This window comes from Populus trichocarpa, chromosome 5 (genome assembly GCF_000002775.5).
Source record: "Populus trichocarpa isolate Nisqually-1 chromosome 5, P.trichocarpa_v4.1, whole genome shotgun sequence".
Lineage (NCBI taxonomy): Eukaryota > Viridiplantae > Streptophyta > Magnoliopsida > Malpighiales > Salicaceae > Populus > Populus trichocarpa.
Window position 1 is genome coordinate 17907459 of NC_037289.2, and position 21658 is coordinate 17929116.

General features: G+C 32.1%; 1 protein-coding gene across 1 annotated transcript; it reads right to left on the reverse strand.

The window, feature by feature from the left end:
• Window positions 1-237: 237 nt before the first annotated feature.
• Window positions 238-6431, reverse strand: LOC7469132 (O-fucosyltransferase 10). Its single transcript, XM_006383415.3, has 10 exons — window positions 5892-6431; window positions 5367-5460; window positions 5135-5202; window positions 4891-4979; window positions 3945-4142; window positions 3530-3734; window positions 3241-3408; window positions 2597-2764; window positions 1605-1795; window positions 238-1106 (listed from the first exon to the last, which is right to left on the reverse strand). The coding sequence occupies exons 1-10, from the start codon at window positions 6273-6275 to the stop codon at window positions 908-910; spliced, it is 1764 nt and encodes a 587-aa protein (XP_006383477.3). The 5' UTR covers window positions 6276-6431; the 3' UTR covers window positions 238-907.
• Window positions 6432-21658: the final 15227 nt, after the last annotated feature.

The window sequence follows — 21658 nt, forward strand, 5'->3', positions numbered from 1 at the left end:
TTTTTAAAATGAGACCATGTTAAGAACACAGACAATTCTTTTTACATTTTTTTTTTATTCTACCAGCCACAAAACACGAGACGAGACAATAATCTAGTTTGTTCTGTAGGATTGTCCAATTGAAACATTGCAGAATCTACCGAAATTACGATGCTGAATAGAGAAAAGACGAAAGAAAAGAAAGCTCTTGTACACTGTTCTAAACATCTCATAATTTTGAATTTCGCCGAAGAAGAATGAATTCAAATCTTTTTCTTTTTCTTTGAAATTTTCCAATATCAAAGACGTTAACAAATGCATTTTACCAATAGAAGAAATATAAATAGCCAATAACAAATATAAAATTAATGATAGTTGACGCCTAATTTTCAAAAAACAATAAAAATAATCTAAAACTGAGACGATATTTAGAGTCCAAGAGGGGGGAGCTCAACTAGAGGCAGCCAGTTGAATAGAGCTAGCAAGTCAATCTCTATGTTATAACAACAACCAAGCCCCAATTCCACATTAGCTGGGATCGGCTATACGAATGTTTCTGTACCATTTCTTGCGATCATACCCCCAAATGCTATGCTCACACTTTGCATGATGAAGATCGAAGGCCGCCAAAAACCAAACATTCACTTGTTGCAGCCAACAAGAAATTGGACGCTGAAAAAACTTAAACCAATGTAAAGAATGCTTGGATGCAGTCTTGCGCAAAATGTATAATATCAGAATTCCTCAAATGATCAAAATCGGAATCCACACATCTCCCGATGGCAACTGTAAGTGCTATCCGCTTTTGAATATAACAATCCATGAGAAGAGGCTGAATTGCTGAAAGAACCGCTGAAGAAAACACCCCAATAAAAGTATTGATTGATTACTGTACATGATAGGATCACTAATCGAGTCTGGAATCTGTTCATCTTGGGGGTTCAAGAGCATTAAGAGTATGGTTTAGCCCAAGTGAGGAGTCGTGTGATTGGAGACAGTCACATTCTGGCAAGGGGAATGTGTAGATTGAATTTTTTCTGTTGAATTTTCTGACTCTTGGAATCATCATTCCCTTGCGATCGCTTTCAAGGAGCATTGCATCCATATCATCCTTGAAGTCCTTCCAGCTGCAAATCCAATGAGTAAACATCTCATCATCAACTACAGACAACATGTTTTTTTTTCTGTATTGGGCCTTTGTCAAATCCTAAAGCTCAGTAGTATCTTGCACTCTAGTTTTTAACTATACATAAAGCAAAACCACTTTACCTGCAGTCTTCCCTGGTTAATGAAAAACCTTAAAACAACATATCCTCTTATCTAAAATGGTTTAAGAATTGATGTTTACTATGTTTGTGATAAAATACTGGAGAAATACAAACTCGGGAGAATTTTCCAAAGTTCAAAATATACTGGCTACCATTTGATAGAACATGCCAAACTTCTAAGTGGCACGCAAGACATTTTATTCAGTCAGTGTTTTCCACTGTAACTGCTATCTATCAAGTCATCAACAGATAATCAAAGATAGAAGCAGATTGCAAGTCCAAAATTCTCAACATTGTAGTTCCAAGTAGCACAAGTATATCAACAAAGAGGAATGGCGCTGTTGACGGAAAAAATACCTGATTGTCATGTTTTCTAGTAGACCAACAAGCATGCGTTTATCGGGTTTAATGGTCTTCGCATGCCCATTAAAAAGGAATCTACGGTGACCCATCAGAAAATGTGGGAAGTTTCCTCCTTGAGTTGTCACGAAAACCTCACTGAACAAACATACAGTGTAGTCCAAAGCTGCTAGCCTTGAAGAGTAGCCCTTCAATAAGAGAAAACAGGAATTTGAGCAAGTTAGTAGAATAAGCTTTGGGGTCAAATTGGAAAATAAGCACAAGCATAGCAGTCAAGACTTGTTCAGCTTTATACATGGGTTTGTTTCCATATTCAGAACATTTGTATGCTGTTTATATTCAAGTCAAGTAGCTCAAAAAGATAAACTCACTAACACAAAACCAATATAGCAATCTAGACATTCAGCAGTTCATTCAATTCAATTAATCCATAGACATTGCAAAGTCCTATTGAACTAGTAGAAACCTTAAAATAGAGTTAATTATAACTTGATCCCTGTAGTTTATCAAAACTAATTAACTAGTCCATGAAGTATCAGATATAATTGAAAAGTCCCTTACCCAGCATTAACCATTCTCAATTTAATAGTTTCTTGTTCCAAAAATGCCTTCTTTCCAAATCAAAATTTCTCATCTTACCTGCTTATCTTTTTTCTCTTTTGTTAAGAAAATAAAAGAACAAAATGAATTGGAAAAGAATTAGTGATTGATGAAATACTTGAGAAATTATAATTAAGGAAACAAAAATTTGGAACAGAGCAAAATCCCCAGTCAAACAAATATGCCTTTCAAATTTTCTGTCACAAGCTCAGGTAAAACATGAGCTGCAAGTGAAGCAGGAGCAGTAAAGTGGCGCCTGTTTTAGACTTGTTTGGTTTGGTTAAACTTTAAAGTATATTAGTAAATTTGAAAAAACATCCTGGATTCTGATCCAACAAATTCCTTTAAGCATACAATGCAAGAGAGGAATAGTGAGTATTTGGATTTACCTGAAATGGAGCAAGCTCGTCAGAGGTTGCAAGAGATTCCTTGGTGTAAAGAAGGGGAAACATCTTCAACAAAGGAGCTAAATTTTGTTCTGCTTTGTAAAGTTTCCCTGAGGCTAAATAAATTGAAGTGTTGTTATCGAATCCCATGCCGCGCAGCATCATCCCTACCTATGCTGACAGCAAAAACATTGTGTACAAAAGAGTTATTACTGGCAAATTAGATCAGCAGGGATGAAAAGCAATAAGGTGATTTAAAAGATAGTGCACCAACCATACCAAATTGAATCAAGAGTTATTTGCAATTAGTTTGCGTTGCCATAATTGAAACTGTTAGAATTTTGTTTTGTTTTGTTTTATAGCCAATGAAACAAAATCTTTATTTTCAGTTTTAAAACAGTAATGAACATCTTGCATGGCACAAAACAAACCAAGAGAACGTAGAAGTACAATGAACTTAGAGAAAAGCTGTTGTGCACTCTTCAAGGCCATTCTCTTTAATTTAAGATGCTATAAAAGCAAATAGAAGGTCATGAAAATTTGTCTTAAGGCTGCAAGTAAATCACAATAGCAGCCATTTTATGATAGGATGAGCTCAAATGAAAATGCCAGAGAATAGCAAGAAAAGAGGTACATAAAAGAGAAACCTCCAAGGGGGTCAGAGGGCATTTTCCATCAATACGATTACGACCAGCTACAAAGTCAAGATCTTTTTTTTTAAACTTCCCTTTCCACCCTTTTTCACGAAATGAATCCATTTCAAACTTTTCAGCATCTCCTCCATCATACAAACAGCATGAGAAGGCCACCATGTCCTAAAAGATGAACAGGGATATCTTCATAGTTATGTGAAATCTGATCCTCAACATTTCAACATAAAATATTTAAAAGAACAGAAAACTTGTTCAGAATAGAATAATAAATGAGCTTTAGTACCTCCTCAAATCGAAGGTGAACAGAAACATATTTTCCACCAGTCATTGAGCTCCTCTCAATCATTCGGTTTAGTAATTTCCGTGCTAGTGTTGTTATAGGAGAAGAGAACCTCAATGCTCTATAATTTGTTATGCACCTGAGCAATTGAATATGAGATGGGACATTCATTGCCAATCTATTGGCAAAGGGTGCAATGCGGATGACCCTGCTTTGAACAAGCAAATAGTAAAAAACGAGCTAGAAGTATGTTTCAACAGATATCAGGTTAGAAAGTAGTGAACACAGAAAATATGATAGCTGGGACAAATTAGCAACTAACAAATGGATCATTTTCTTACAAACAGATACATTCTAATTGAGCAAACGGATAAAATGATAAGAACGATAGAAGAAGAAAGAATGCTTCATCACATACCCATGCTCCTGCAGGACAGGATAAACTTTTCCTAAATAATGTTTAGCAGGAGCCCATCCTTCAACACGGAGGTGTGGAATATTAGTAATATTGTGGTCATATCTTGATATCAATTCATTAGGCAACTCTTTAACCACTTTCACATAACCCTCAAGAGTGGCTATAAAATGATCTTCATCATAAATGTCTCTGAACTCGCTGTAAAACAAATGAATCTTTAGCTATAACTGATTTGGTGCAGAAAGATTCAGTTTCAAAAGAAAATCATAGAAAGCAAGGGAATGCAGGGGTGGAACTCATTGTTTCACCTATAAGCTTGCACTTATAGCAAGTGTAATTTTGGCAAGTTCCCGAATACAAACAGTGGGGCACTCACCACTGTTGGGTGCACCATTTGAATCAAGAACCTAAATTTACTTCCAAAAAAGGGGTGGTTTTGATTACACACGCATGCCAATAGGGGGTTCATCCACAAACTAAAAGAAATAAAATACCAAAAAAAGTATTGCCTGAAAAGTTACAGCAGCATGGTGGGTTGATGGAGTGATATTTTAATGCAGCACGTGAACTGCTAATGCAAGCACCCACCACGACGATCTCAAATTTAAAAGAAAATAAATATGACAAAATCAGTATTTGATCATGTCTTTAAGATGCCATGCTAGGCATTAATTGTTAGTCTTAGAGATACAGCCCGGAAAAATGGACGCAGCACTCCCAGCTAATTTGAATACAATCACGTGTCTCAGTCCCAGTTAAAGTTCTGCCATCTCTAAAGTACTTCCAGGTTACACTAACATGACGTCTTTAAATTCATGTGTATTTAGATAATTAAATGTGCATTACAGTAGCCAAAGATGACCTTAATATCAACTCGCCAGTTTTGAAATTAAAAACCTGGTCAAGAAATTAAAAAAGAAAATGAAGAAATTATTTAACAGCTCACCTTGGATCCTTCCAGACACTGTTGTAACCAAAACTAGGGATGACCAGCACTGCATTCAAAATTCCAGCTACGGCAACTGCATTGCAGATCTACAACAAGCCATAACGGATACATGAGGACAAACTTATGAGGCAGATTATTAGATAAATTTATATCTACATCAATGCATCAAGACCCTGCATATCTGGCAGCCCATGATGCTCTGGCTATAACCTATAATGATAGCAGTAAATAGAAAACATACCGCAGAGCGTTGTTGGTTCAGACCGCCATTTGCCTCAACGATTAAGTAACCCGTTGGGTCAGATGACACTGCATTTGAAAATACAAATATCGGTTTTACACTCTTACTTCCTAAAACTCAGCTAATTTTCCCCATGGCGTTGATTAGCATGCCGACATTAACCTTAAGCAGAATGGACTGATGCAAAGGGATGTGCATTGGACTGAAAATCATCAGTAACAATTACACTTACCTTCAACAACTGAGCCCAAATGCCGTCTAGCAGTTGACACGGGACAAGGTTTCTGCACTCTCATTCTCCTTTTGAATTGCCAAACAGAAGATAACTGGAAAAAGGAAAAAAAAAAAAAAGGGGACATTGTTGGCAAAAAATGGATAATGCCAAAACTCCTTAATTAGGACTTGGTACATTAATTCACTTTACTAAAAACCAAAAGCCTACATTAATTCACTTTACTAAAAACCAAAAGCCTATCAAAATGACTAACGCCTCGAATCATTATCAAATTAACCCCACTCTCTTTAGACCTGATTGTCATTTGAGTTTTTTTTTTTTTTTTCCATAAAATTTTCTCTTTCGGCCCCACAATAGCAATTCGGTGGTTTCAAACTTCATTTCTCTTTTTTGTTTCTTCCCTTCCTTTTTCTTTTTCCACATCTCCGCAACAACCAAACAGGAAATAAAATTAAAACAGCAAAAAAAAAAAAAACAAAATTACACAATAATAATGATGATGTGATTTGAAAGGCTGAAAACCTCAAGAGCAGTAGAATTGTCAGTCTCGATATCATGCCAAAACTTCTCTAACAATAGATGGCTTTTATAGATCGCAATAGGCTCACGAGAGTGACGCAAGAAATTGGAGAACCGGCCCACGCACATCATCAAGCCAGAAAAGTAGAGAAAGAACAGAAGCAGCAGGAACTGTATGTTCCGCCGGCCAAAAATCCCGGCAGCTAAGCTGTATTTGCGGAAATACTGTAAGGGAACCTTCGAGCGGAGCCGCCGACGACATTGAGAGAAACCGCTTGTCTGACGCCGTGGCGATGGTGGTGAACTAGGAGGATTTCCGTCTCCACCGCTTCCCTCGCTACTGACAACATTGTAAGGTTTATTTTTCATTATAGTGTTTATAGCCATGCAAATAAAGAAACAAAGAAAGAATGTTTATGTTCTAGAGTGTGAGAGAGAGATCATTTCAAAAGAAGAAGAAAAGGCGAGTGAGAGAGAGAGAGAACTGTTGTTCCTTTGTTTTTTGTGTGCGAGAAATGATGAAAAAGATGTTTTATGTTTGTTCTGTTTCCAGGAGTCTTTTTTTTTTAATTATTATTTTGAGAAAATCTCTCTCTCTCTCTCTCTCTCTCTCTCTCTCTCTCTATATATATATATATATATTCTCAGTTGCATCCCAAATCTACACATTATATCAATTTCATTCTGAGTTTTTCGAGAGTTTCTCAATTGCATCCCTTATCAAACGTCAAATATGCAAATGGACTAAAAAGATGTTGATTTCAATAAAATTAGATGAGAAAGTGAATACACATTAGCAATTTCAGTCTAATGTTGTCATTTAAGAGAATATGATGAAAGTGCTGGTGAACATTAACAGAGAGGATTATTTGAGAAATTTCTGAATATTTGGGATTAAATTGATGAAATCTGTACGCTTAGGACACAACTGACAATAGGTAATTATATTTGGGACTAAATTAAGGTTTCTCCAATTGTTTTTGTTCGCAGAAGAGAGCTGGAGAGAGAGAGATGGAGGGAGCGGTGGAAAGGGAAAGGCCAAGAAGGTGGCTTGGCGGCTTGGCTTGGAGCCAATAATGGTGAGTGTGTAAAAGGGTGGGTAATTATGTATGTATAAAATTATAAATTATAAAAAATGTACAATTAACTATCTAGATGGTGGTCCAGTGGTAAAAGCTTGTGACCAAGAGGTTTGTTTTCTCTGTGATCTCGGGTTCGAGTCTTGTGGTTGCTCATATGATGGTCACTGGAGGTTTACATGGTCGTTAACTTCAGGGCCCGTGGGATTAGTCGAGGTACGCGCAAGCTGGCCCGGACACCCACGTTAAACTAAAAAAATATATATATACATTAATCAATCAATTTTAAGAAATTAAATGGCGGGTATAACAAAATCGTTAGTGAATTTAGCAACTCTAAAGAAGGAATTGTTGTCTAAAATTAATCACCGAAAAACATGGAGACATTTAAATCTGCTGCGACCTTGACGAAAGAAAGACGCAGCCAGCTCCAAGTTATAAGATAAGAAAATTCATTGTCTTTAGATTCTTGAAAACATCTTTTAACAAAGAATCCAAGCATTCATACAATCATTACAATTATAATTACATTTACCATTACAATTAACAAAAGCTAATTGTAAATGGATTTTCACTGTAGCATATAAGTAAAAACACTATTGACCGGAACAATGTTTTTACGGTTTTTCCTCGAGCAAAAAAATTTAACATTAGCTGTTGGGAATATTAAAATCTTTTTATAATATTCATGAGTTATTATTAAATTAATTAAGAATAAATAAGTGTTTTTTTTATTTTAATTTCACATAAAAACGACCAAAATTAATACTTTTAGAAACAAAAAAATTTAAATTGGTGTCAATAAACATTTTAAAGCCCGAGTCACAGGTCGGGTTGATTATTGACCCAGATCAACATAAGAATGAAAATAATTATTATTATAGTTTTAAAACTAGAGAATGAACTAGAGGCTAGGCGCAGGTCACGGGTTGAGTTGACTATTGACTTGGGTTAACCTTAGGATAAAAATGGTTATTATCATAATTTTAAAACCTGACTTGGGGCTAGGTCTAATTAACCAGACCCAAGTCATGAGTCGGGTTGACCATTGACCTGGGCGAATGTAAAAGATAAAAATAATTATTATTATAATTTTAAAATCTAGCTAAGGGATCGACTCGAGGCAAGTCCCAAGTCAAGGGTTGAGATAATCAACCTAGGTTAACCCAAAGCAACATAAGAATAAAAATCGTTATTATCGTAGTTGTAAAACCCAACTCGGGGGTCGATCCAGGATAAGGCTCGAGTCACGAATCAAAAGGGTCAACCTGGATTGATCTAAATTAAAAAAAAATCAAAGAAGCCTCGTTTTGACAAAAAATATATATATGAAAAAGTCAATGGATTTTTTACTTTTATTTTATCTTGGATTGACTAATTCGCAAGTTGACCTGAGTTTTTGAACGGGTGAGGTCAAACCAATCCTTCCTCTCTCTTTTTTTAAACCTGGACCGGTCCAGATCTTGTATCGGTTTAGTCTCGTCTAGTGCATACCAAACACAAAATAAGACAAATTATCCAATATAATCCAAAGCACACCAAACACAAGACAAGACAATTATTTGTTTAGTTCAGTCTAGTCCAATCAATTAATTACGATAGACTCACTATTTGTTTTTTCATCCTTTTTTCTTTCAATCACTGACACGATCAAAGAGTTGATGTCTTCTCCCAAGTGTAGGAGTGTCGAAGTAATAAATAACTCGGCAAGACTGGGGTCGAACCACAGGGAGGTTAATTGTATAAACTACAAATAAAGAAATAGATAATAACAGAAAAGGAGTTGAAGAGAGTTTTGAGATGTGATATTAATGTAAGGATTTAAACAAATATAAAACAATTGTCAAGGTTAAAGGATCCACTAATGGTATTTCAAATAAGTATAGTATAAACTTTTTTATTAATCAACTGGAAACCACACACAAAGGAGGTTCCAATCGGATTATAAATTATTAACATGATTATATTAATTATCTTATTTGAGTAATGTCAATACTTGTAAATATGGTCAGGTATTCATGGTGATAACTTATGTTGACAACAAATCAAGTTCCTTTCATAGCACAAGTGTCGGTTATACCATACAGTTGAGCTATTATGAAAGTGTCAAGTATTTATTATACCAAGGGTTGTTCAACACAAATCTATATTAACCATTTAACAAGCAAGGTATTAAGAATGAGAAAGATAATAAATACAAAACATGTTAGTATCAAACATTAAAGTCCATGTTAAGTTTATACTATACTTATTCTTACACCATTAGTATAACCTTTTCACCTTGACATAATAAACTTAGCTAAACATTATGAATAAGAGAAACATATATAAACAAGATAAGAACATAATTATATAAGTATAGTAAAGGAAATGAAAAGCATAAACAAGAGATTAAGGAAAATATAACATGAAATAAAACTTGAACATTACAAAATAGAAAGAAAGAAAGCAAGAGCAAGATCTTGATCTTGATCTGAAAACCAAGATGCCTAAATACATGGCAAATGCCTCCTTTTATAGGCCAAAATTCAGAACTATTGATTTGATGACTAATTGTTGAGTGGGTGGCCACCTCTTGACTTGGTAACAATCCTTATCTTCTTGTCTGCAGAAAACGTCATTGCTCACATCCGAATTTGAACAGATAGTCCCTATGAAAGTTTTGGGGAATTGTCTCTGCTTTCCAACAAAACAAGAATGAGGTCATTTGGACTTTTAAAACTCGAGATATGGACTGAACACTGAACAATGTTTGGGCTGCAAAACAGATTCCGACTTCTCTGTTGTTGCTATAATTTAAACTTGAAAACGGTTCTTTTGAATCTTGGACTCTTCATGAAAGTTTTAGGCATATGTCTTAGCTTTCAATCCATATAAATCAGACATAAATCCAAGTTCTACAGCTCCAGTTATGATCCAATAACCGAATGGTATTTCAATTTGAATTCAACCAGCATCTCTTTTCTAAGCTTAGCCCTCTCTTTGTCTTCTCAATTTCAGTAGTTAAACTCATCAATCAATCCTTTGATTTATATGATAGGCCTGCATTTAAAATGAATATTTACCATAAATTAAATGTATCTTATATTATCAGACTTGTTATTATAAAACATGCTCTAGTTAAGGAGTTATTGATACTTCAAGTGCAAAATGATGATATAAAACTTTGATAAAATGCACTTTTAAGTACTAATCAATCACATAATTTTTTCTTAGTTCAATTTGATCATTCCATATTAAGTTGTTTTGAGGTTAGGCTTAGCATTTCGATTCGATTAGTTTGGTACAGGGTTGTCGCATTGTCAAAAACAAAAAAAACTCAATGATGGATTGGCATTTGACTTTACAAAAACAAATTCAATCGATTTTTTTACATGAAATGCAAAATAGAGGGATATAAATTAAAAATTGGAAACAAATTTCAGCCTCTTTCCCCTAAAAAAAATACATTATTTCAGTGCCTTTTGCCATTTTTATGCCTTACGATTTTGAAAACTTTCTTTATGGTCCTTTTAGTTGTCTAATTGTTTCTTTTAATCCCAAAGTTTATTTTTATCACGTTGATGTCCTTGAACATTATAGAGAAGAAAGAAAGTCATTAAAAATAATTGAGGCGAGAGAGTCTTTGATTGTTCATATTCAGGAACAAAAAATCATGTTTTTTTTATGTCAATGAGTTCCATACAAAGAAAGCTCCATTGTGGTGTTTCTTGTCCTTCATTTTACTAGAGAAAGGTAAATCAGGGTTAATAAAGAGAAATGTTTTTTCAATTAGATTCTATTTTTCTGAACATGATTAGAGGTTTTTGGGTTGTTAAAATGCCTTATTGGCATTTCAAGGGTGTTTTTAAGGTATTTTTGGGTTAGGATGAGTTGAAAATTTAGGATTTTTTTTATGGAAATACACAATCTCAATTTTTTAGCCGCCTTGCTAGTGGCTGGACTTTGAAGATGCAGATAGCGCATCGTCTACATCAATTATTCTTTAAAAACAAATAGGATGGATGACATGTCGTTTGCCTCCTCAACAAAGGTAAAAAATAAGCCCAGATGCACAAGGCCTATCTTTTTTTTCTTTGCTATTTGTTTTTGCCGAATTCAACCTCCAACATTTATTTTTTTTCGTTAGATTGATATTTTTCTCAATTGCATCCTTCAATATTTCTTTTATTTTGAACTAGGATTCATAATTTGTTCTAACTTGCTTTTTTTTTTCTATTGTGTTCTCAAATAAACATCCCAACATTTTGTTTATGCTTAATTTTACAAACGTCTATTTTTATTGTCGTGAAATTAGTTAAAAATAGTTTTAGAAAAAATAAAGTTATTAAACATAGTGGAGCCTATGACCCGAGTCCTAGGTTTGCTAGGTTAACCTAGGTTGATTAGGAATTTAACTTCATGATTTGTTTTGATTTGTTTTCTATAAGGCTATTACAATCTCAAATAAACATACCAGCATTCCTTAATTTTGCAAGCATCTATTTTTGTTATCATATAATTAAATAAAAAATTATTTACCATATTTAAAGTTATTAAACCTAGTAGAGTTCATGGTATGAGTTGTAAGTTTGATAGGTTAAACTACGAAATGCAAGTCAAACCAATATGTTGTCATCTCAACCTTAACAAAGAAAGATGTTATCTTGAATTTTTGTTAATGTTAAGCCTCATTTTGACTAGTCATCCACTTTTGGACCCGTCAAGTCGCTTGGGTCATGTCAAAACAACTCCCACATAATTTGACTTGAAACTCCAGCTAAGCATGAAGTTGATTTAGGAGGTTTTAAGGTTGACTCGCTAAACCGAACTTAATGATGCTGTTAAAGAGTTGCCTGTAAACTGAGATTTCTTTTCTTACATTTAGAAAACTTTTTGTTGGACTCGCAGCACAATGCGTGCTAGATATCTAGTCTCAACTATACACTTAAAGTATTTTTTGTGTCGATTGTAACACCAAAAACTCCTTTCTCAATAGGATAATTCCATTAAATACAATTAACAAAAACTAATCATTGATAAAAATTAATCATTTGGTATAGTGCAATGTGAATATATAATAATAATAATAATAATAAATGAAAATTAGTATAAGCATAAATGAACCACATAGAAATTTATATTTATATTTACAATAAGTACTAAAATTTAAAACAATGTAAATAGGGTACTTGCTGAATTTTGGATGAAAATAAGAAAATAAATATGTTATTGACAAGATCATGCTCTTTGTTCTTAAAACTAAATTGCTTGTTGCTTGGTGTATGTACAAATAATTTCTCAAGTTTTTAATAACACTACCTTGAAAATTGCACAATTAATCAACATCTATGAACTTAGAAAACATATTCAAATATCTCTCTATGATAATCAAATCTAAAGCTTTAAAATCAAATAGTAGGCTTATGAAAATAAAAACAAAATAAGAATGAAAAAGATAGGAAAAAAAAGAGTAGAAAACTTGCTCAGGTTATTGTTTTGAATTAGCCCATACAACCCCTTTATATAAGGAACCTGAAGGAATTAATTATGCTAATTAGAATTAATTTTTTTTTATCATTTTTAATCCATTAACTCTAGTTATTTTGTCTATAAATATATGATTTTTTTATTTAAATAGTAGAAGTTTTTAAATGTAAGAAAAAATATATTTAGACTAAGTATAAAATAAGATTTAAACTAACAAGTGAGATTCAATGAATTTAGATAAATATTGTTAATGAGCTAAAAAAATAATTTTTAAATTAAAATATTATTTTTAAAATTAACCCGATCTCAAGACTCACATTACTTAAGGCCTCTTCCTTTTAAAAACTCTAGCACTATATAGATCCGATTTTTACTTTTACTTGATCTTATAATTTTTCAAAGTAAATTAGGATTTTTTAATTTGAAAATTTTGCAAACAATATTTTTTAAGATTAATGTTTTATTTACAGGAATATTTTTGATACATAGCGGAGAGGAGACTATCCCAATAATTAAATGAAAAGTTTTAGGTTCTCCTTAAAAGAATTTGAATGAAATTAAGTTTGGCAACAACATGGAAAGGGACCTTATGAATCTGGACATGAACAGATCAATTTTAAAAGTTATCTACTAATTTCTCGTTCTAAATATGGACCGACAGGGAGAAATAAAAATCATCAATATCTAGACTGATGTATATTGTTTGTTTGGTGGGTGCTTTTTATTTATTTATTTTTTACTTTGAAGCTGTGTTTGATCAATACTTAATTTGTTTTTAAATCAATATGTGTCATTAAAAAAATAAAAAATACTTTATTTTTGGAAGGATAACTCTTTTTTAGCCAAAAAGTAAATACACAGCTGTTTGTTTCAAGAGCCATTTTTTTTAATTAAAATAGTAGCTTTCTTTATTATTATTTTTTAAAGAATTACATATACTAAATATGTTATTGTTTTGCATAATTATATTTCAAAATGTTTTTTATATATAATCGAAATGATGTGTCTATATATTATTACCCAATTGATCTTTTTTCTTCGGAATCTAAGAATTACTTTCATAAAAAATAAATTAAATATAAATAAAATGTATTTATTTAAATATTTGTAATTTAATTCTTATTAGTTATTTTAATCTCAAAAGCAAAGCAATAGAATTTAACCAAATGCTACTTGGCTATTTTATTAAACACAAGGCAAGATCCATTTATCGAATATTATTTTTATCTCATAAAACAACACCCAAAAACAACACAAACATAATAAATCAACCACGTCACATCACAGCACTAACACTGTCTAATCTACATACATACATACATACATATATAATTAATTAATTAATTAATTAATATGGAACCTATTTAAACGGCTATTTAATGAATTCGACAAAGGGAGATAGCCAAGCCGACGGGCTACAGTAGTCTAATAATTGAAACTTCAGGGCACGCCGATTATATTCACAGTTTTTATACTGATAATCCACGCAGTTGTCGCACTTTAAATAAACGGAGTGCCCTTTTTCTCACATTATTGCAATTCAGAGAGAGGATAACCGGCTACAGCCGGTCATCGAGTGACTGGCTTCCTCGGGCTATGTGGAGCTCCACACCAAGCCACCCTACATACTTGTTTTGTACTGGATGTTCTTGATTATATAATAATTTTAATTACCATAGATTATCAAAACAAATTAGCTTTAGTATTAAAACAATAAAATAGTTTATTGATCAATATTGATGTGTTAGAGAATAAGATAAATCATATTCTGAAACCTCACCTAACAGTTTAAGCTATTGGGTTGAGATGGTTTTTTGACATGGTATCAGAGCTTTAATGACTAAGCGGTCACGAGTTCGAATCTCACTATCTTCATTTATTTCATAAAAATTAAGCACAAGATAAAATGAGTCTATGTAAGTTTCAAACTCAAAAAGCTTTCACTTAAGGGGGTAGCATTTTGTTTAAAAGATGTATTCTTCCTTATAAATCTTCTCTTATGAACCACTTATTTAATTTATTTTCTTTTTTCTTATATATTTCTTTAAGCAAAATAAATTGGAAAAATACATTAAAATAATTAAATATATAATTTATGAAACCATGAGGACTAATGGATTTGTTTAAATAAATTACAAGGGAAGTTATAATTAACTCTCTCTGTTTTTTTTTTTAATGTGTGCACAGTTTAGACTTTAATTGATATAAATGTAACAACTTGATTTCCATGCTCGTTAATATTTGAATCACGGATTAAGAATGATTTAATTAATCATATAAATTAAAATCTTTAATGGTATCATCAATTCAAGCGTGTTCTAAGAAAACATGTTAAAAAAAATCATGAAAGAAAGAGAAAAAAAACATGATAAAGCTTAGCATGGTCAGCGAAAACTACCGTTAGTAAAAAAATTAAAAAATTGATTAAATTAAAAAAATTAAAAAAAATAATTGAAAAAACTAAACCGTGAAAAAAACCTGATTAAATCGATTAAAATTTCAAAAAAACCGACCGGTTCGGTTCCAGTTTTATAAGCCTGAAACTGAAAAAACCGAACTGAACCCAAACAAAAAAACCAGAAAAAAATGAGCCAAACCGGAAAAACCAGTCCAAAACCGAGCCAAACTGAAAAAACTGAGCCAAACCAAAAAAACCAGTTTTTGTCCTAAAACTGGTTTTTTTTCTAAAAAACCAAACCGAACCAAAATCGATCGGTTAGAACCGGTTTCAGTTTTTTTTAAAAAAAATTCAGTTTAATTAATTTTTTTTATAAAAACTGAACCGAACTAAACTAAAAATAACTACCACTAGTGAAAAACAATAACAATGCAAAACGACGCCATAAATACTCATAGCAGGTATTGAAGAAGGTCACATGGGGTGCTTTAGATTTCCCACACGGCATGGAAAGTCGACTGCCTTAACACGAGATGTATGTGTAAGCATGGAGATGAGGTCGAAATAAAGCAACCCTTGCAGGACGACAGGTCAACCCCTGAGATAGAGCAAAAAGTGATGACAAGTTCGGCAGTGGAGAAAACGTTTGATTTGATGGGTTTGAAAAGTCAACATCATCTAGCTTTCAATGCCCACACCACATATCAGTAACAATTTACGTGGGATAATAAATACATCTCAGCCTTTTCTTAGAGGGATGAGACATATTAAGATTTTAATTAAGATTTCTTAGAGGGATAATAAATATGCATGTAAAAAAGATGTTTATAACATCTTTCATTCTACTCCTATTTGTACTAATTTTTTAAACCAAACCAATGAATTAAAATTAAAATTAATTTTCATCATTTTACCTCAATTACTGTCATAAAAAAAAAACCTACCAATTCTTAGCTTTAAATTGAGAAGTTTTTCCTTTGAAAAATCTATTCTAAAAGATAAAGAAGATTAATTGTTTAGACTTTTTATTCATGGGATGAATATTCCTAAATAGGCTGGAAAAAAATATTTTTATATGGGCAAATAATTAGTTTATAATAAACCCAAACCCAAGTCTAGAATAAATTAGCAAAAAAAAAAAAAACCAAACTCAGAACCTGAAACCCAAGGCTTGTGTTCGAGTTCAAGTCGGGTTGAGCACAAGCGTGTGAGTTAAACCCATACTATTTTACTTATGCTTATTTATGGCACTTTAACTTCCCACTATATAAACTATAAGAACATATCATTTCTTTTCTATGTGGGATATAGGGTTTTGAGTTTAACAAAACATGTCAACCTAAGATTCTTTGAGATTAATTTCTCATTTACTCATAAATTATTTTAATCATATTAACGTTAAAGAACTTTTATTGGAGAATAGTTTCCAATGAAATTTTAACCTTAAATGTGAGTATATTGTACTTTAAATTTGGCCTCAAATGTGTCCAATAATTATGTTTTATAAAACAAATTCCAACAATTCCTCCACATAAATGAAAATTGTTTAACTAATACAAAGACTTAAAGAATTGTAGAGAGATAATAATTTGATGGATCACTATATCAGGATATGTAGCTTTAGGCTTTAAACCTTTCTTAATAAAATATTATCAGATTTACTTAGTTAAATAATGAACGAAATGTCTTGAACCATTTAACTTTTTTGTGTAAACCAAGACAATAATATTCATATAATTCTCTACCTAGAAATCTCCTTTGGTTTCTATGGTTTTGTTCATTTTGTTCCTGAATAACTCTCAGATTCATGAGTGCTTTAGAAAATTAAGTCTTTTTTTAAAAAGTCTAAAAGAAATGACCATATTTCCACTCATATAGATTAAAAGTATATTGCTATGTTTCACTTGGTATACTAACATATAAAAATCATTAAAAACACAACTTACCCTTTATCACGTTATAGCTAGAACTACTTTCATCATAAGAATATATAGGAAATAATAATTTTCGAGTGTTATAAAAAATGTTATATGACTTAGTTTTTTTATTTGAACCTTGATTTTGAGATCTCCAATCAACTAGGTATGATTACCATCATTATAATTTTTCATCTTTAAAGACTTTAAGCCCACCTCCCTTGAAAAATTATACACAAGCTCTCTCGATAAACCTTTAGTTAATGAATTTAAAATACTTTCCTTTGACTTTACATAATCAATGAAAATACTATCATTTAAGAGTAAGTGTTTAATGGTATTATGTCAATGATGTATATACCTCTAGATTTACCATTACACATACTACTTTATATCCTTCCAATTGTATAATAACTTTCGCAATGGATACAAATTGTTGGCATTGATTTTGGCTAACATGAAATATCTTCTAAGAAATTACAAAGGAACTCAACTTCCTCTCCAACGTTATTAAAAGTAATAAACTTTGATTCCATTATGGATCTTGCGATACATATTTGTTTAGAAAATTCTCATAATACAATTGCTCCACTAAATGTGAAAACATATCCACTAATTTTGAATCATTGGTGTCAGATATTCAATTGACATCATTATACCATTTGAATATTATTGGGTAACCAGTATGGTGTAACTCATAATTCAAGGTGTACTTCAAATATTTGAATAATCTATTTATTGCTTTTAAATAATCCAGTCTTGGAATATTAGTAAATCTACCCAGTTTATTAATTGATTATGTTATACCAGGTCTTGTGTAGTTCATAACATACTTTAAAATTCCTAATTATTCAAGAACATTCTAATTAGTCTATTCACTTACCTTTATTTTTTAATAGATGTACACTTATATTCATTGATGTTTTGATAATGCTATTATGAGGAGTCGTTTGAGAAATTACCTAGGTTGTTGTTGGCAATAAAGAAATCAAATCCTAGACCAGTTGTTGGATTGGACACACAAAAGATATCTTGGTGATAGTACAGTGGTTTTTAAAAGAGTTTTTTTGGTCATTTGAACCTTATATTGAAGGTTTCAAGTACTGTAGGCCACTTATTAATGTTGATGAGGCACATTTATATGGGCGATATGATGAGAAATTATTGATTGCAGTTGCTTTTAATGCAAATAATGGGATATTCCCGTTAACTTTTGCAATTATTGATGAAGAAAATAATGATAATCAGAGATAATTTTTGCTTTACTTACAAATATATGTTACTGGTGGTAGAATTGATATATATATATAATATCAGATAGACATGCATACATCAAGAATAAAGTAGAAGAAATTTGGTGTCAACCTTTAGAATACCATCAATATTGGGCTAGACATTTTGTTAGTAACTTCAACCATAAATTCAAAGACCCAGATGCCAATTTTTTTTTAATAAAAATGTGTTATGAATCTTCCAAGTGTAACTTTTATTTTTGGTATCAAAGAATGTGTAACATAAACCTAACATATAAAGAATAACTTGAAAGAGAGCAAAAAAAATGGGCTTTATGTTATGATGGTGGTCACTGGTATGATAATACAACAACTAATCTTTCAGAATAATTTAATCATGTTCTGAAAAATAGTAGTGCAATGCTTATTTCTATTTTGGTGCAATTAACATTTTACAGATGTAATGGTTAGTGGGTGAAACAGAGATGTAAAGCTAGTGATGCCATTCAAAGTGGAGTACCATAGCCTTTAACAATTCAACTTAAATTGATAATGAGCAATGATAGATCAAGAGATTATACTGCAATATTGTTTGACTTTGAGGAACATGTTTTCTAAGTCAACACCCCTATTAAACCGGGTGTTGTGAAAGAAGTCAAACGAGCAATCAAATTGAGTGATAGAACATGCATATGTGGTAAATGATAGACATTTCATCGTCTATGTTCAGATGTTCTTGCATGTTGTGCCAAGAATCACTTGGACTTCACACAATTTATTGATGGTTATTACACGGTTCAGAGCTACAAGTTAGCATATAAAATGTCATTCCATCCATTACCAAACGAGTTAGAATGGATTGATTGCACTGGATCTCGAGTTGAAGCATACTCATCTAGATGGAAATTAGGACATGATCGATGAATTTCTACTTGTTTGTACAACGAGATGAATGCACGAGAATGTTATGCATATTATAGGTGTGATATATACAATGACATAGTGCATAATAGAAAAATATGTCCTAATAGACAACGTATGTATAACAATTTTTTTGGTCATGTTATGATATATTACAATATTTTTTTGAGCATATTAAACTTATATAATTTCACATCAATCATATGTATTATTACATAGGATGCCACACACTCAAGGTGATAGATCATTTGCTCATATTGAGCGTCCATAGACAATGATCAGGGTGAGCATTACTATGAGCATGAAGAGCATGCCTATGATATTCATGTCGAGCATGTGCATGAGTCACGGTACATGCTTACCGAACCCGCCGACACTTCTGTACTACAATGACAAGATCGACATCGATCAGAAGATGTATTTATTGGCATTGTAAGTATATTTAATTTAATTATCATTAGATGTTATATTTTGGTGCAATTATAATTTAAATTGTTATGTAGGAAGAAACCACTATTTACTATCGTATACATAGGCGAAGCAACTACATGAGCAAGTCCAGCCATATGTGGTCCAAGCTGGTTTTTTGTATGTTAGTAACACATCAAGCTTGACCATAGCTTGATCCATGCACTGATTAAGCAATGGAGACGTGAGACATACACATTCCATCTTAGGCATGGAGAGATGACATCGACACTACAGAACAAGGTAGTTTTGATTGGATTGCTTATTGATGGATAAGTAATCACATCTACTGGTCTTCATAATATGATTATGTTATGCAAACGATCATTTGGATTAACACCTCTCCTTCTAAATTGAAGGTGGGTAGTATACGTCTTAAGTGGATTGAGGAGACATTTTCAACACCACCAAATGATGCGACAAAAAGGTCTTGCAGAGGTAGAAAATCAATTATGCTTTAAAAGTGTTGATTATTTGTTATGATTGCATTAATTATTATGATGATTTTAATTTGTTTGCAGGTATGTCAGAGTATATATACTTTATCTGTTTGGTAGTGTATTATTCACCAATCTTACAGGGAGACATGTTCCTTTACTTTATCTGACGCTTTTGAAAAATTTCAATGCTATCCCCACATATAGCTAGGGATCTGCTTTATTGACATCCTTATACAAATAATTATGTCTTGAATGCATGAAGGGAGCCAAACATATCAGGGGATGTTTGCTACTTCTACAAGAATGAATCGAAAAAAAATCTAAACAACTTTTTAGATTTGAATGTTTTTATGCATAACAAAATTAACAAAAAGTTTTTTTTTAATATCAGTTATGGTCATGAGAACATCTGCATGTGGGCAAACCTCATATACCAAGATTGCTGGATATGACAATCTAGACTATGGGGGTTATACTTCATCTCCCACTAAGATGCAGGTATTGCGATATTATTTTTGCAATTATATGCATTTATATTGTGTTTTTGAAACTTTAAAAAATACAATTAAACTGACATGTTTTTAATGCTAGGTGGGGTGTTGGACTAGTATTTCAAAATAATCTAGCACATATGTTAGCATTTTATTGGAGTGAGCTTGATAGGCAACATGCTATCCATGTATTTTTGGAACTATTTGTTCAATAAAATAATTAACTACACTGAATTATTGTTGTTTGATATTTATTTAACTTATAATCTGTAGGTCATTTGGACGTCTTACTCAGAAGAAAGATTGGTCGTTGCTCTAGTTATCTGCACTAACGAGATGGATATATAGACAATAATGGTCCCATTAATATGTTTTGATGGTCAAGCTATATTCTCGGATCGAGTAATGTGATAGTTTAGCTATAGAAAATACATTCCAATCAATATCAATATGAGTGATGCTTTGAATGACATTACTTGTAGGGATAAAAATGATGATTATGACTGGTTAGGCCGACATAGTGCTTACTGACAATCAATATATGATTTGGAACATGAGTATAACAAGACAGATCATTACTCCGAATCTCGAGCAGGTTCCTCTACTTGGATATATGCAGTCTGAGCAACATGCCCAACGGATTCAACATCACGTAAGTAATAAAGTTTTTTTTTTTATGATTAATACATGTTAACCATTGAGTTTTATGTATTTATCTTTTAATTGAACATTATTATTAATATTATGTAGGCTTCTTGTTACGAAAGAGTTGAGAGGTCCGATCTTATCTTTATAATACCAACGAAGAAAGCAAAGTTCACATCGTAGCATTCAGGTGGTTAAATGTTTTTCGCATTGGACTTGAAACCTTTGGAGAGAGGCTAACTCTTGATGATGTCATGGCAGAGAACGAGACCATTTAGGCAGGACTAGGAGCAGGAGCTGAATCCAATCATGCTACTGATGAACTTGGATCATCCAGTAGACGACGTATACGTAGATAAATAAATAAGTTATATTTATATATTTTGGGATTACTTGAATATTATATTATTGAATTATTTTATATTCATTTTAGATGCATGTGCGCGCGCGCGCGCCAGTGTATGTATTTTTTAGGCTACTTGTGATTATGAAATATGAGAATATATTGATTGCAGTTATTGTGGTTTTTTTAAGTGAGATAAAATCTTGGGTATAGTTCTTATATAGAGAAAACTCTGTCCGGATTTTGATAAAATTATAAATATTTTAACTTTCTAAAATCATAAAGTAAATAAAATTTCAGATTAAAAAAATTATGATTTTATAAACTTTTTCAGGTTTAAAACGCGAAAATGACCCAAAACCTTATAG